The sequence below is a fragment of the Camelus dromedarius genome, chromosome 33 (assembly GCF_036321535.1).
Source record: "Camelus dromedarius isolate mCamDro1 chromosome 33, mCamDro1.pat, whole genome shotgun sequence".
Taxonomy (NCBI): Eukaryota; Metazoa; Chordata; class Mammalia; order Artiodactyla; family Camelidae; genus Camelus; species Camelus dromedarius.
Genome location: NC_087468.1, coordinates 6,026,583 through 6,042,323, shown reverse-complemented (window position 1 = coordinate 6,042,323; position 15,741 = coordinate 6,026,583). Strand labels below are relative to the sequence as shown.

The 15,741-nt window shown below is 50.3% G+C and overlaps 1 protein-coding gene across 4 annotated transcripts in view; it reads left to right on the top strand.

Annotated features, from left to right (window-relative positions):
- Nucleotides 1-15,741, top strand: part of NCK2 (NCK adaptor protein 2) — a 70,197-nt gene that overhangs the window by 39,623 nt on the left and 14,833 nt on the right. For 2 of the 4 annotated variants that reach the window (XM_031441020.2, XM_064481775.1), the window contains exon 3: nt 10,244-10,488. In XM_031441020.2, coding sequence (XP_031296880.2) covers nt 10,263-10,488 — 226 coding nt within the window. In that variant the 5' untranslated portion in view covers nt 10,244-10,262. Of the gene's footprint in view, nt 1-6,858; nt 9,521-10,243; nt 10,489-15,741 lie in introns of those variants that run through there. The other 2 variants (XM_064481777.1, XM_064481776.1) reach the window with 2 other exon arrangements.

The window sequence follows — 15,741 nt, the reverse complement described above, 5'->3', positions numbered from 1 at the left end:
TTGTTACTCAGTCTTGATAGGTTTCATGCTTCTAGGGATTTATCCACTTAGAGGGTGTCCAGTTTTTGGTGTGTAATTGTTCATGGTAGTCCCTTTCAGCCTTCCGATGTCTGTGGTAGCAGATGTAATGTCGCCGCCTCCTCTTCCTCCTTCTCCTCTTCCTCCTTCTCCTCTTCCTCCTTCTCCTCCTCCTCCTCCTCCTTCCTGATTTTCTTTGAGTCCTTTCTTTCCTAGGTGAGTCTAGCTAAAGGTTTGTCTGTCTTCTTTATCTCCAGCAAAACAGCTTTGTTTTATTGATCTTTTCTATTATCTTTTTAGTCTCTGTTCATTTGATTTCTGCCCTGATTTCTGTCCTTCCTTCTACGGACTTTGGGCCTCACTTGTCCTTCTTTTCCTAGTTCCTTGAGGTGTGAAGTTAGGCTGTTTACTTGGGATCTTTGTTTCTCCTTAACGTGGATTTTTATCACTCTGAACTTCCCTTTTAAAACTGCTTTTGCTGCATCCCCTGAGTTTTGGTCTGTTGTTTCCATTTGTCTCAAGAAACTTTTTTTTATTAAAGTGTGGTTGATACACAATATTATATTAGTTTCAGGTGTACAAAGTAGTGATTTGATATTTTTATACATTATGCTCCTTTTGAAGATATTACGGAGTAATTGCTGCTGTTCCCCTGTGCTGTACAACAGAGCGTGGTTGCTTGTATATTTTATACATAATAGTTTGTATCTCTTAACGTCCCACGGTATTTTTTTATTTCTCTTTTGATTTCTTTCCTGACCCATTGCTTGCTCAGTAATATGCTATTTAATCTCCACATATTTGTAACATTTTCCAGTTTTCTTCACGTAGTTGATTTCTGGTCTTACACCATTGCAGTGGGAGAAGATGCTTGATACTATTTCAGTCTTCTTAAATTTATTAAGACGTGTTTGTGGCCTAACTAATGACATACGCTGGAGAATGTTCCACATGTGCTTGAGAAAAATATGTATTCTGCTTCCGTTGGATGGAGTGTTTTGTCAATGTCTGTTAAGTCCATCTGGCCTCGTGTGTAGCTTAAGTACAAAATTCCTTATTGATTTTCTGTCTGGATGATCAATCCGTTGTTGAAAGTGGTGTATTGAAGTCCCCTACTATTATTGTATTGCTGTCTGTTTCTCCCTTTAGGTCTGTTAATAGTTGCTTTTTATATTTAGGTGCTCCAATGTTGGGTGTATAAATATTTACAGATACTATTCCTTCTTATTGGATTGACTCCTTTGTCATTATATAATCACCTCCTTTGTCTCTCGTTACAGTCTTTGGCTTAAAGTCTATTATGTCTGATATAAGAGTAGCTACCCCTGCCTTCTTTTGGTTTTCCTTTGTGCAGACTTTCTTTTTTTTTTTAAATTGAAGTATAGCCAGTTACAGTCTGTCAATTTCGGGTGTAAAGCATAATGTCCCAGCCATACATACGTATACATATGTTTATTTCATAGTCTTTTTCATTTAAAATTGTTACAAGATATTGAATACAGTTCCCTGTGCTATACAGTAGACAAAAGAAGTTTGTTTTTTTTTAATCTATTTTTATATATAGCAGCTAATATTTGCAAATCTCAAACTCCTAAACTTATCCCTTCCCACCCCCTTTCCCCAGTAACCGTAAGGTTGTTTACTATGTCTGTGAGTCTGTTTCTGTTTTGTAGATGAGTTGATGAGTGTCTTTTTTCTTTTTTTAGATACCACATATAAGTGATATCATATGGTATTTTTGTTTCTCTTCCTGGCTTACTTCATTTAGAATAACGATGTCCAGTTCCATCCATGTTGCTGCAGATGGCATTATTTCATTCTTTTTTATGGCCGAGTAGTATTCTGTTGTATAAATATACCACAACTTTATCCAGTCATCTGTCGATGGACACCTGGGTTACTTCCACGTCTTGGCTATTGTAAATAGTGCTGCTGTGAACCCTGGGGTGCAAATAACACTTTTTCTATATCCCAGATACCAATCCTTTGACATTAGACATAATGGTTTCTTTAGTAGTATGTTTTATCATATTTTGATCTAGTAAGGTTGATAATTCCCACCTGAGAATCCAGACTCATTGATGAGAACAGAGTCCTTTCCTGGGCCAGCAATGGGTACCACTGTTTATAAATGTTAATGCTCTCCTATCAGGGGGAGTCTTAGATTCTCATAGCTCTGCTGAGAGGCTTATATGTATTCTGTTTCAGTGTCCAACAACCTTTTTTTCAGTGTAGGGGCTGATAAAGATAAATTCACATATTTTAAATGCTGGAATTGTATTAACAGTACTGGAATTATTTTGGCCAGGCATGCAGTCTCGTCATATGGTGCCTTCTCAGGAGTTTAATGAGCTTTGCTCAACTTTTATCTTTCATTTTCCGTTGCCAGAAAGGGTTGGGAGATTCGCTCTTTGTGATTGATCTGTTATTTCATGAATATTTATTTCTATTCCATGTACTTTCACCCTTTTACTTAAAGTGCCTGAATGACATGGAATTTAAATTTTTAATTGGGATTTTTCCATGGCTTCCATCACGAGTGAAGACCCCTGATGTCTGATAACTATGACAGTATCAAAAGGTGAGACGGTTCTGCATGGAGTTCCTTAAATGTGGGTCCAGCTGCAAATCGGGACCTGGGCATGGGACGCAGTATCTCAGGGTCTTGTCCCCATGCGAGGACCCTGGTGGCCAAGGCCGCCCCAGCTACAGACACAGAGCATCCGTTCACTCCTTCGAGCGCTGCCTGGGAACACCCAAGCTCAGGCCCTTCTCTGTGCGCTGTGTGCCAGGAGGCAGGGTCCTTGTCTGCAAGGAATCACATCCAGCGGGAAAACAGATGATAAAAATATGTGTGAGGGGTCAGTAAGAGCCCCGGAGGGGAGGATGGAGGGCAGGGCCGGGGGCAGACGGGGCTTGGTGGAAACTTGTGTTTAAGCGTGGGAGGAGGGAGCAAGGCAGGACCTCTGGACTGAGGCCCGAACAAAGTCAGGGACCAGACCGTGGAGCAGAGGCTGGAGGCCAGAGCCCACCTGGCGGCTCTGAGCAGTGGCTCTGGGACTATCTAGTTGAATGATAACATCATAATATATAATATTATATAATGACAGTGTCAGAAGCCAATCGAATGACAATGTAAGCGTTTCTGAATCCCTGTAAAAGCTGCACTTAAGTCCGGTGAGACCTGCCGTTTGGTGTCGCGTGGACGTAGGTGTGTGTGGGGCCGGGGTGTCTAACAATGGTCACGCACAGACCAGATGCCGGGTACTTCCTTTGACTGTTTGGTTTCGTATCCTCACAAAACGAAAACAGAGGTCAGAGGTTAAGCAACTTCCCCCAGCGTCACCCACCTGGTGGGAGCAGAGCCGGGACCCTCATCCCAGCTCCCTGGCCCTCAGGGAACGTTCTTGGGGACGGCTCTCCTCCAGGTCCACGGAGGAGACCTTCACGGATTCAAAGACAGAGACTTCACAGGCCACTGTGACGACATCCAGCAGAAATTTAAAAACCTAATAAAAAGAGCTGCTCCAGAATAACCCGTGGAACCAAGGTCACCCGGGTCTCAGTGACTCCGAAGCCTCTGGCCTTAACCGTTCAGCCACGCTCAGCAGGAGCTGCTGCGGGAAGTGGCAGTCTGCTCGGAGTGACGGCCGTACGGGTGACAGCCGCACGGGTGACAGCCGCACAGACAGGCCTGCCCCCCATAAGCCCCCAGAGGAAGAGTCCGGAGGAACTAAGCTCCTCCACCCTGTGTTTTTGCTTTTTAAATTATTTTGTGGGGGAGGGGATTAGGTTTATTTCTTTACTTACTTATGTATTTATTTATTTACTTACTTATTTAATGGAGGGACTGGACACTGAACCCAGGCCCTCGTGCGTGCTGGGCGTGTGCTGTGCCACTGAGCTGCACCTCCCGGCTTTGACCCTGTGTTTTGAACTCTGGAAACCTGAAACCTTCCACCTCGTCTGGCCTTCCCTTGCCCTTCCTCAAATAAAACACTGCACGACCACATGGCCCTTCCCCGATCATACCGGGAACACCGGGAGCTACTTCCGTTCCCCCAGGTGACGTCACAGGCCAGTTCCCCCAGGTGAAATTGGGATGCAGTCCCTGTGGGTGGGCGTCTCCTGTACCCTCAAGATTTCTTTTTTCAGCCTGGCTGCAGCATCCTGCCACCCGGGACGCTGCCAGGTAGGAGAGGATTCTTACCTGGTAAAGCTCAGGCTCTGTGATCAGACCATTCTCGTGGGTTCAAATCCCCGCTCAGGCACTTTGTAGCCTGGATGAGAGTATTTAGTATCTGTGAACCCCGGTTCCCACATTCATTACACGTATCTGTAGACCCTCTGGATTTCATAGGGCGACTGTCAGCCTCTGAGGAGCTGACGCCTGGGAAACAGCCCCATGAGATGGACGCTGGCAGCTCATCCTGCGACCTTGGGCGGCTCACCACTCAAGACACTGCCTGTGCCCGCACCTCCTCATTCATGGAGGAGGCTGCACCTGCTCGGATGTTCGTTTTCTCCTGACATCCAGGATAGTTTTGTGCCTCAGGGAAGTGCTGAGACCCTGACTCTCATCACAACTTAATTAACTTGCCGAGACTTGGAACAGCCCCTGGATTCCATATTGTGTCCTGCTTAAGGTGGACACCTGTTCTCCGTCATTAGTGATACTGCCTGGAAAAAGCTGCCAACGGGACTTCCTCTCCCCCCGCCCCGGTCTCCGCTGGTTCCTGCCAGCTCCCGTCAGATCAGTTGGCATCTGGCAAGCCTTTCATGTGCAGCACAACGTGAAACTGTAATGAAGAATTTATAAGGTGTTTTAGCTGCTTCTGAGACGGTCGCCTTGAGTAGGCCTCCTTGACGCAGAGGTGCCGTTTAAAGTGTTTGCTCACGGAGGAGAACGCCACAGCGAGTGGGGGAAGTCGAAGGACGTGCTCCTTCTTGGGACTGACCTTGGCTTTCCGACCTTTCACCGCGTTGGTTTTTGGTGGCTCCTGGAGCAACTGGCCATCGACTCAGTGGCTTAAAACAGCCCAAGTTGATTCTCTTACACGTCCGGGGGGCAGGAGCCCCAGCCGGGTCTCATGGGGCTGAATCAAGATGTGGGCAAGGCTGAGTATCTCCAGGGGAGAAGCCGTTCCTTGCCTCTTCTGGAGTCCTGGTACCCTCGTCCAGCCTCACCTGCAGCAGCACCGCCCCCCCAGGTCCCTCTGACTCTCTGCCTCCTCCCCTGCTCACATGGGGCTCTGTGACCACACTGCGTCCACGCGGGCAACACAGGGTCCTCTCTCAGGATGGGCCAATCAGTAACTTAACTCCCCTAAACTCCCCCACGTAACCCCACGTAGCCACAGGTTGTAGGAAGGAGGATGTGGGTGTCTTTGGGGGGGGGCCAGGCTATTATTCCTTCTACTGCATCTTTGAGCGAGTTTCCATAATAATTGGTTAACTGCACTGACGCCATGAGATATTACAAAGAAAAATCCTTAAGACCCATATTGAAAGTAGGTCATGTTATTGGAGTAATTCAGACTGTGTGTTGAAAATCAAGGTAAGGTGACTTTTTTTTTTTTCCCATGTAGTCAGTTTCTTTTCTTACCTGGTTACCCCCAAACCAGTCATTTGCTCACAGACATGTATTTTAGTATGTGTGTAGCCACACGTACACACAGGTATTTTTCTGAAATTCCAAGTCAATATCCTAGAGGTAAAATGTTACCCTTGTTTTGTCTGTCTGTCCATCTCTCTCTATTTTGAATTGAAATTAGTCAACCATATTCCATCCAGATGAGGTTTATGTCACACCGTGGGACTGGCAGCTTTTTAAAGCTGCGTGACCCTGTCCTTCTCGGTGGCAGCTGGATCGGTCAGTCCAGAGGAGGGGGAATGAGGTGGCTGTATACTACCCTGGAGTCATCAGTCCGCCTCTCCTTGAACTTCCTATTGAACCGGGTGGCTGAAGCTTCAGCAGCCTCTGCGGGCACAGAGCAGGGCCTCCTGGGCAGTAAATGGGCGAACAGGTAACCTCAGGTGATGCACGTGCTCTTGTAAGTCCGGCTGCAGGTTGTGCCCTAGTGACCTCTGGGGAGGAGACCTGGAATGGTGACGCTTAGATAAGGAGGGGAGGGGAGGGTTCTCTGCAGAGGCTCTTCTATGCCTGGGTCTGCATGCTCACCAGGGAGCCCTGGTGCCCTGGAAGGGTGCTGCATCGGAGGGGCTTCCTAGATCCTGACAGGAGGCAGGGAGGGCCCCTGAACAAGCCTAGCTGGCATTTCCCAAGTGCTCTGCAGCACACGGAGGCTTTCGGGACGACCGGAGTTCCCGTTCTTGGGCTCTCCCGTGCTGGGCACTGTGCTCAGCTTTCTTCACAAGCTCCCAAGTGACATGCCCTGCTCGCTCCCCCAGGTGACAGAAGGGCAGCTGGGCTGAGGTGCACAGCAGGACTGCCACCCACGTGTGTATGACGCGAGACCCCGCCGTCCTCAACACCGCGCTCTCCACGGTATCTCGTGGGGCGAGGCAGGTCTCGCTGTTCCCATTTTACAGAATAAGCCGAGGCCAAGGTGGACACACTGAATCCCAGACTCAACTCCCTGTTTCTGTTGACAGTTATGACCAAGTGGTTCGACGTGGTCCCCGGCACCTTTTGGGAAGGATCTGTGACCATTTTTGGGTGTCACGGGAACACTGACTATTGTGAGGAGTACGTAACCCAGCCATAAGCCAGCAAGATGCAGTGAACAGAATCCTTTTTAGAAAGAGTCCCAGAATAGCACTGATGTTATTTTAAGAGTTAGTGAAAACTAAGGGGCCAAGAAAGTTTTTATAGCTATTCTGGTCTGTTGCTTTTTTTTTTTTTTTAAATCTTCTTCCACCTAAGACTTTAAAAAGCAGCTTAGCAAGTTAGATTTTCTGAGAGTTCCTTTTATTCAGTGTAACATGGGATTCTTGCTAAGCTCTAGTCTAGACTGGTCACATGACACTCAGGACAGTGATCTGGTTATAAGACAGCAAATTTGCGGCGCTTGCTTCTTCCTGTTGGCTGTAGCCGGGCGGGAACTAGCTTAGTTAACAAAGGCAGAAATAAGGTTTCTTGAGCTGCCCGAGCTGGAGGCACGCATGTGTATGTCGTTTGGCTCTGCCCTCCGTGACTCTACCTTAGCCTAAATCAGAATCTCACTTCTGACTGAAAATTCCAGTGGTCAGTCAGGATATACTTTTTCAGACTTTCTTCTGGTGGGGCTTTTCCACGTTAGGAATTTAAGTCAGTTTGTATGTCTGGTTTTATTGCGGAAAATCTTGGTTCAGCGCTGGTCTCTTACCCACTGCAGTGCTTCCTGCACCCAGAGACGTACTCCTCCTGGTGAGTCACGGCTGCTGCCGGGCTCCTGGGGCAGCTTCCCGAGGCCTGGGGTGGAACCCCCACCCTGGCCCCACCCGAGGGCCCCTCCAGGTGGACGTCCGGCAGCCTCTGCAGCCCGCGAGGCAGAGGGGGGTCCGTGTCCCAGGTGCTGGTGGGCAGGGCTGGGGGTGGGGGGGGGTCCTTCCTGCACCTGGGCCTGCACCTGGGCCCTGACCGACGCGGAGGCAGAGGGAGAGCATCTGCAGCCTTGTTCTAAGGGGCGTCTGCTCATACTCCACGCCTTGCTCAGCCCTGGCTCCCCGCCCGTCCTGCTCACACCCCGCATCCTAAGCGGCACCCCCACCATCCCACCCTCCTCTGGGCCCCAGCCCCCCCACCCTCACTGCAAGTCACTGCAGCTCTGTGGTCCTGTCTCCTGAAAGCTCATGCTCCCCTGAAAGGCAGGTGTTTTGGAGATGGAATGAGTGGTCCTCCTGCACTCGAGTCCTCCCCTGGACTGAGCGATCACCTTCCCACGGCCCACGCTCCGGGCCCAGGAAGCGGACCCGCAAGGGGGCCTGTGGACACTGCGGACACTCAGGCCACGCTCCTAGAGGTTCCGATATTATTGGCAGGGTGGAGCCAGGCACTGACATCTTTCCAGGCTCCCATGGGATAGTCAGTGCACACCGAGACATACCAGCCTGGCCAGCTCATTTCCCTGCTTTTCTGCAGTTAAGTCATGCAGGAAATTAATAAGTTGCTTTGATTGGTCTTAAGTGGTGGGCAGTCCTTGTTAAAAATCTCTCTTCAAAACTGTGTCATTAAGAAAGAAGCCTGGTATTCGAGTAAACCATTCTCTGACCCCCGTTCCTGTGTCTGCTCTGGCCCCTCCCATTATGATTGAAAAAAGAAACGACCTTCATGACTTTCAAAGATCTAACTGGACGGTAAGGTCAGCATAGAGTGAGACACAGGGTGAACTTGGGGTTTTCTGCAGTTGGAAATGGGCTTTGTGAAAGTCTGTCCTTGGATGCTGTGGACATCGTGCAGAAAGTCTGTTAAACATCTCCTCCTTCCCGAAAGGTTTGCCGTCTGAATGTGGGAGTCCGTTCACAAAAGAGGAGAACATGCATTATTTATAACTGTCTTTAGCATCAAGTGGAAGGTGTCATGTTATTTAAGAATGGTGTTCATGCTTCTGTGGAGTCGGTGTGCATGTGTCCCCTCTGCAATCCTGAAGTCATCCCTGCAAATAATGAGAACTCCTCTCTGTCAGAAAAGGGGATTTTAGTCCAGAGTCTTTCCATTATTCATTTCTTCGTAGCTCTGAGTAAACATCTAGTCATTTAAAGGGCTAAGTGTTCAATTTTTCTGCTGAAAAAATCAGCGGCCCATCTTCTCCCTGAGATGTACGGAGCTGCTGAAGTAGCTCGTAACTAGATTCGTGTCAGTCGTTCATGTGTACCTTTGCCATTGGTTACTTTCAGAACTGACTTAACTAGGTATGTAATATACTGTATTTTTTGTTGTATTAATAAACTTCATTTATAAAATTCACTAATAAAATTCATTTTGGAATAATTTTGTATTTCGGTTCACTCCTGCTGCTGGACGTTTTATGAGTCTCGACAAATGTGTAATGACGTGTGTCTACTGTTAGCGTAGCATTCAGAACAGTGTCACTGCCCTGAACATCCTTGCGTTCCATCTAATCATTCCTCTCCCCACTCGGCCCTTGGCCACCACTGACCTTTGTAGTGTCTCCCTAGTTTTGCCATTTCCAGAAAGTCATGTCCCTGGAGTTGTTAAAGAAAAAAATGACACTTGTTGAAGAGCAGTGAAGCAGACTGTGCTCGGCTGCGGGGGTGGTACCACAGGGGAGTTCCGCAGTAGGGGAGAGAGGTGGGGCTCACCCCCACACACAGAAGGGGAAGTGGGGATTTACAGCCACAGAGCAGGTGGGAAGTCCGTCCGTGAATGGAAACCACTAAGAGGAACACGAGCCATCAGAGGGGACCGGGCCCTGCTGACCTAACAGGACCCTTCCCGAGAGCAGGCGGGGATGGGCAGCAGGATCCGTGCTGGGGCTGCGTGAGGCAGACGCAGACATGGGATTTCAGGGCAATGAGTGTTCCGGGGAGCCTGACGGAGGTCTGGTTGCAAGAGGGGCTTTGTGGGCGTCACGCCGTCGGCAGCCTTTTCAGATTGGCTTTTTTCACTCGGCCGTGTGCATTCAGAGTCCTCCGTGTCTTTTCGTGGCTTTACAGCTCAGTTCTTTTTCTTTTTAATTTTTTATTATTTTTTAATTCCTTTTGGGGGGGAGATAATTAGGTTTATTTAACTTATTTATTTATTTAACAGAGAAAGAGGGGAATGAAACCAGGACCTCCTGCATACTAAGCGTGGATTTCACTAATTTTCTTTTCATATATCAGGATCCAGTCCGGGACACCACATTACGATTTGGATGTGGCATATACATTAAATACGTTCATAAAATTCAGCTTATCCAGAGAAAATGGCTGTAAGGGTATCGGCTGTCAGTATCTGGTGTTGCTTACTTCAGCGACCACATTACTCATGATCGGGTTACTTAGATTTTTTTTTGGAAAGTTTTTTCATTGTTGTTCGTTTTTAGCAGAGCACGCAGAACTCCTGCCGTACAAAATTCAGGTTTGTTTTATAAGGTCGCTGTTGCTAAACAGAACACTAACGCATGCTAAAAGAAGGTCATCTTAAGACCGAGTCTTCTGGGACCCAGGAGGGCCGGCCACCGGGCTGTGATGAAAGCCGTCAGGCACGACGTTCCAGGTGGGTGCGTGGGGCCGGGGCTGCGGCCGGGTCTCTGACGAGCCTGTCCGCATGTTCTGCCAGCAGGAGGACTCCATGAAAGATGACAGAGGAGGTCATCGTGATAGCCAAGTGGGACTACACGGCCCAGCAGGACCAGGAGCTTGACATCCGGAAGAACGAGCGTCTGTGGCTGCTGGACGACTCCAAGACCTGGTGGCGGGTGCGGAACGCGGCCAACCGCACGGGCTACGTGCCGTCCAACTACGTGGAGAGGAAGAACAGCCTGAAGAAGGGCTCGCTGGTCCGGAACCTCAAGGACACGCTCGGTGAGTGTCAGCCACCGGGACCACCGCTGTCCTGGGGGTGGGGTAGGGTGCCCAGTGCTTTCCCGGGCGGGGGTGGGGTGCAGGGGTCATTGTTTTAGTTTGTGTTTGAGAAAAAAAAAAAAAGGTCTGTTTTAATATTGACCTCTTTCTACTTGTCTTTTTTGAAAATCTCTGAAAACGAGGAGACCCGGTGTAGAAAGAGCAGGTTTGTCGTGTCGAGGTTGGAGTGTTACGTCAGCCGACACGTGTGTATGTTTGACCCCCGCGCGTTTCTGCCTCCTGGCATCGACTTTCTGGAGGGTCCTGCGGTGGGGTGACCCCTCCACGCATGTCGACAGCCCCGCGTGTGTCGTTCCGTCTGATCTTCTGGCTCAACGAAATCCTGTCCTGTTGTCTAGAGGAGGGAGGGCAGAATGCAGGCTGAACCCCATGAATTGTTTCCTCTTCTAAGTTGGTGGCATTGTACCCTGAGTCATGGACGGTTGGGTTCGTGGCAATGGGATGCTGTAGCCGCCTGGAGGGCGGGGAGGGGGCTGCTGGGCGCACCCCCCATCAGCTCGCTGTCTGCCTGGCTTTCTCCCCGCCTGCCTGTTCCTTTTCCCTGGTGTCCGGACGTGGGGAAGGCCACATGAAGCACGGTTTTTGGGAGATGCTGAACTTTGCTGACATGTTTGGTCCTTCTTATCCTTTGTAAAAAACACATTCTCAGGATGCTAGTGAAGAATGAAATACCCAGAAATTGACTGAAGTGGTGGGAAGTGAAATAAGACAAAGCAGGAGCTCGGAGTTGCCTCCAGATTCCCTGAGCAGCTTGGCATTTTTCCCTGCAGTTTTTAGAACCAGAGAAGACAGCTGAACTCTGAATCGCGTCTTTGGCTAGTGCTCAGTTCCGCGTGAGCTGTGGTCTGCCCAGTGCGCTGTGTCCCCGGGGCTCTCAGAGTAGAGTGGGTGGGTGTCCCTGCTTGGCCAGCCCATACATGCGCTGGGTGCTGGGCCCGCTCCCCCGCCCCGACAGATGGCCACCCAGCTCTGCTGGAACATGTCTCCTTTTGTGGAGCCAGCCAATTCCATTTTTGGAGAACACAGATTGTTAGAAAGCTCTTCCTTAAATAGAATCCAAGTTCACTTTTCTTTGACTTTCTCCCCCCTGGCTCTCCTTGGCCCTCCTCATCTGTGGCATGAACCCCCTTCTCCAGGTCTCCTGTCAGTCAGGCCCTTGTCTCCTGGGAAACGTTGGTACCCAGAGTTATTTATTGTAAAAATGCGAGTGCAGTTATGTCCTGAACGTCCACATCTGGCGGGAGCAGCTGCTGCTCAGGGTCTGAAGGCTCTTGGGGGTGAGAACTCCCCTCGCCAGGGATATACGCCCCTACTTGCTGTCTGTCTTTTTTGGGCTTCGTTGAACAAAGAGAGACCTTGTCATCTTGGCGTGACTTTTCTGTTGGCCTCTGAGCAGGGTCGAGGAGAAGGGAGGTCACCGTGTGGAGTGACTTGTTCCTCCGCAGCCACGTTTGGCGCGGCTTCGTTGTCAAGGGGGAAGGGGAGAAAACTTCCCACAGCCTCCTGCCTCCCACCAGGCTCTTACGGAAACGATGGGGGCTGAAGCATCCGTGGCTTCCTGTTTCAATGATCATGACTGGTGTGTTGTGAGAGTCACAGTGTGACTGTAGACTGATTAGGCAGAAATTCTCTCCAGTGGGTGTTAGAAGGAGTGAGAATGTCGAAAACAGCCCCAGCGTTGACCTCCTCATGGTGCTGGTGACATCGTCCACATTGGTGACTTTACTGCTATGGAAATCCGCCTACTTGCTAAGCCCACGGGTGAGATTTCCCCAGCAGACACCTGGTTTGGCCTAAAACAGCACCAGTCCCCAGCCAAGTCTCCATGTGCTGACGTCTCTAACCGCACAGAACCTCCTGCTTCCTTAGAGTCCTCTGCTCTGCCGAGGTTGGGTGCGGGTTTAATTTAATCATGCAATCATACTTTGTTAGAGTAACTTCAAGAAAGCAGTACCTTCCCCCCAAAGACCTCTCTGTTAGGAAAGGATTAACCTTCTTTCTTTTCCTTTAATAATTTATAGTTAAACAAAACAATATGAGCCCTTATTTGCAAATACACTAGATCTCGTCTGAGCTCCGCTTCCATCACAGAGAACTCCTCCCGAGACAGCGAGGAGCAGTCGTTCAGAACCGTTCCTGCTGGGGGAGCCCGGGCCACGTTGTGAAGGGCTCAGAGCCCTCCTGGGCTGCGATCTCGCCTCGGGATTGTGACCTGACTCATAAAAGCATAAAGCCATGCTGGTTAGGCGTTTTAAAGCGTGTGCTAAATCTTTTGAGACGGGGAAGCCTCTCCCAGGGAGGTGCTTTACTGAAGAACAGTTTTTGTTGCCACTTCTTCACAGCGGCTGGAACCCACCTGCGTGCGCAGGACTTCAGCCAGCCTGGCGTTCACAGGCTCTTCGTACGACGCGGATTTCTGCCTAGGTGCCCTCAGAACCGTGACCTCTGAAATGCCGGCTTATTATAAAGTGGCTCATTGAAGACGGGCGTACTTTTTTTTAAAAATCTGGAAAATACGAAAAAGACACAAATCACCTGTGATCTTATTGCCCAGAAATAAACACTGTGGGCATTTGCATCTGTTTTCTCAGTATTTACGCACACGAACACTCAGAGTCGGGTTGCGCAGGTGGCTTCTTGCAGCCACCGTGCGGTTAGTCCCCAGAATATCAGCCCTTCCTATGCGGGATCAGCCCTGAGCCTGCTGGGAGGGAGGCGTTCCCTGCGCACACGGTCCTTGCCTCTGGGCGCATCAGTGGTCCGGATGCTCGGTGCCTCTGTATTTTCTGTAAACGAGGGAAAAGAAGCTGATCTTTTTTTGGTGATTCTTTTCATCTCAGTTTGATTTTAAAGGTTCAGCTTCTCCAGCAAATTAGCACCTCTTCCCTATATTGCAGCGGGGGTTTTGGGGTTAACACTCGAGGTCTACCCCCAAGTCTCTGCTGTGCCGTCTACCACTGTCCAAAACCTAATTACACAAATCGCACGTAATGTACCACGACTTAGAACTCTCCAGAATCCTGCCCGGTGAGGTCGCTCACAGTGCAGATGAATGACCTGCCAAACACAAGGCCCACAGAATAAAGAACCGTCTCCAGTAATCGTAGTGCCAGCCCCCCAGAATAAACTTGGATGTGTTTTTGTATATTGTAAGCTTCCAAGTATTCAGAACAAAAAATGCAAAACATACTCACAACAGATGAGTGGGAGGGTAATTAGAGAGAAAATAGAGACAGATTGTTCAAAAGAACGCTCACGGGAGAAGAGCCAGGAGAGGCGGTGGGAAAGGAGGGAGGGTCCGGACCCTCGGGAAGGCCGGGGGCAGCAGACTGCGCGTCCCGGGGCCCCTGGTGCCCGAGGACGGACAGGAGCATCACGTGAAGTGTTTCCCAGTTTCTTTCCCGGCAGCTGGCACCTGGGTTGCCTCTTGTTAAAATTATCATAACTTCAGTTTTCTAAAGAACACAGAGAACACCCTTTTCTGACTAAAGTTACTCAAAAGGGAGCCTTCAGTTTTAGAGCAGAGAAGTGTGAACTAAAAATACCTAGGAATTAAGTAAAATCTTCTTGCTGTTTCTAGCTGCCTGTCCCCATATGGCGTGCTCTCATTTTTAGACCCGATCCGTGTGCCCCAAATGTTCCTTCTTTCTAGTATACTTTCCTGTCTGTCCCCCGGGGGCAGGTGCGGGCTGCAGGGGGTGTTTGTGGAGGGCAGACCCCCCTGGTTGCTGCAAGGCTGTTGCAGGCACCCTGTCTCCCGAGCCCCCTTGCCTGGCACTCACCGCTGCTCCCTGGACAGGAGGGGAGGACAGGCGGGCGTCTGGAGGGCTCCGGCCTGACACAGGAGGATGGCAGTGACTTCAGGCAGGCCCGTCACCCAGCAGAGCTTCACCTCTGTCTAGACGTCTGTCCCCTGACCAGCCCCTCCAGGCCGCCATCACTTTCTCTGAACTTCCTCTCTCTCCTTCTGAACAAATTAATTCTGTGAGCATCCACTTGTCCCCAGTGGTCCTCACAGCTGGGAGCCGCCTGGAGGGCAGCTCACTGTGGGCTTCGGGCCGGGGCTCTGCCTGTGTTTCCTCGTGGAAGCCAGCCGTCCTGGGGTGGCTGTTGGCAGGGAATCTCCATTGATTTTGTAGCTTGGGTTTTTCAAGAAGCAAAGCAATTGAGTGTCTGCCTCGGGAAATTTACTGGCGGGCTTTCAGAGTGGAGCTCCAGTCGGCAGGGAGGTGGGAGGGGGCCTTGCGTGCGGATCTAAGGTGACTGAAGCTGTGCGGTCCACCCCGTGTGCTCAGCCAAGCGCTGGTGACAGGAGTGGCCGTAGGACCCAGAGGACCGCTCGGTTCTCCTGTGTTCGCTTTCCCACAGCCTGGCATGTGAGATTGAAACAGTCCTGTTCACTCATCAGTTTCTAGAATCCTGGAAAGGGCCCTGGAGTTAACCCCGTGCAAAGCTTTTCTATGAAAATCAGGCGACTGGAGTTACTCGTCCAGAGTGGCAAGGTTCTTCCCAGCAGAGCCAGGAGCCGGCCTCTGAGCCCAGGCTGAGCGCCGTCCATGCAAGCCGTCGGTGGACGAGGGCCTGGAGGCCGAGCCGGGCTACACCCAGACCCCCTCCTGGAGCCAGCGGGGACCTGGCCCCTCAGTAACCAGCGTTTGCCTTGTCCAAGCAGCGTGTGGTCCCAGGAGCCTCCCTGTCCCTCCTTGGAGGACGGGCCTGCATGAAGGCCCACTTTACCCTGAGGGGCACTGTCTCCCGAGATGCCCAGTGATGCTCCCACGTCACGTGGAATCCTCTCCGCGTTGTGTGCACCTGTCTGCAGACTCAGGTGCTCGTTCTGGTGGGTCAGGTATATGTGTTGAGAGATGCTAAATATATATTTTTACTTACGTTTTTTAATTTAAATTTTCTTTTTAAATTCTTTTCCTCGTCATCTGCGATACCGTTTGACTCTCACATTTGGTAGAAAGTCCTGCACTTCTCAACCAGTGTTTTTCAGGCTTGAACATTCGGTCAGGCCACTTGCCTGCCTGTTCACAACGGAACAGGCTTTCTTAGGACCAGGGTGGGAATTCTGGTTCTGGGCCCTGGACACGAGGACCCGTGTGACTGGAGGCCTTTGCCCCTGACACCACTCCCTCTGCGCTGGCTCCTGGCACGTCCGCCTGCTGGGAAAGGGACCATCTGGGCACG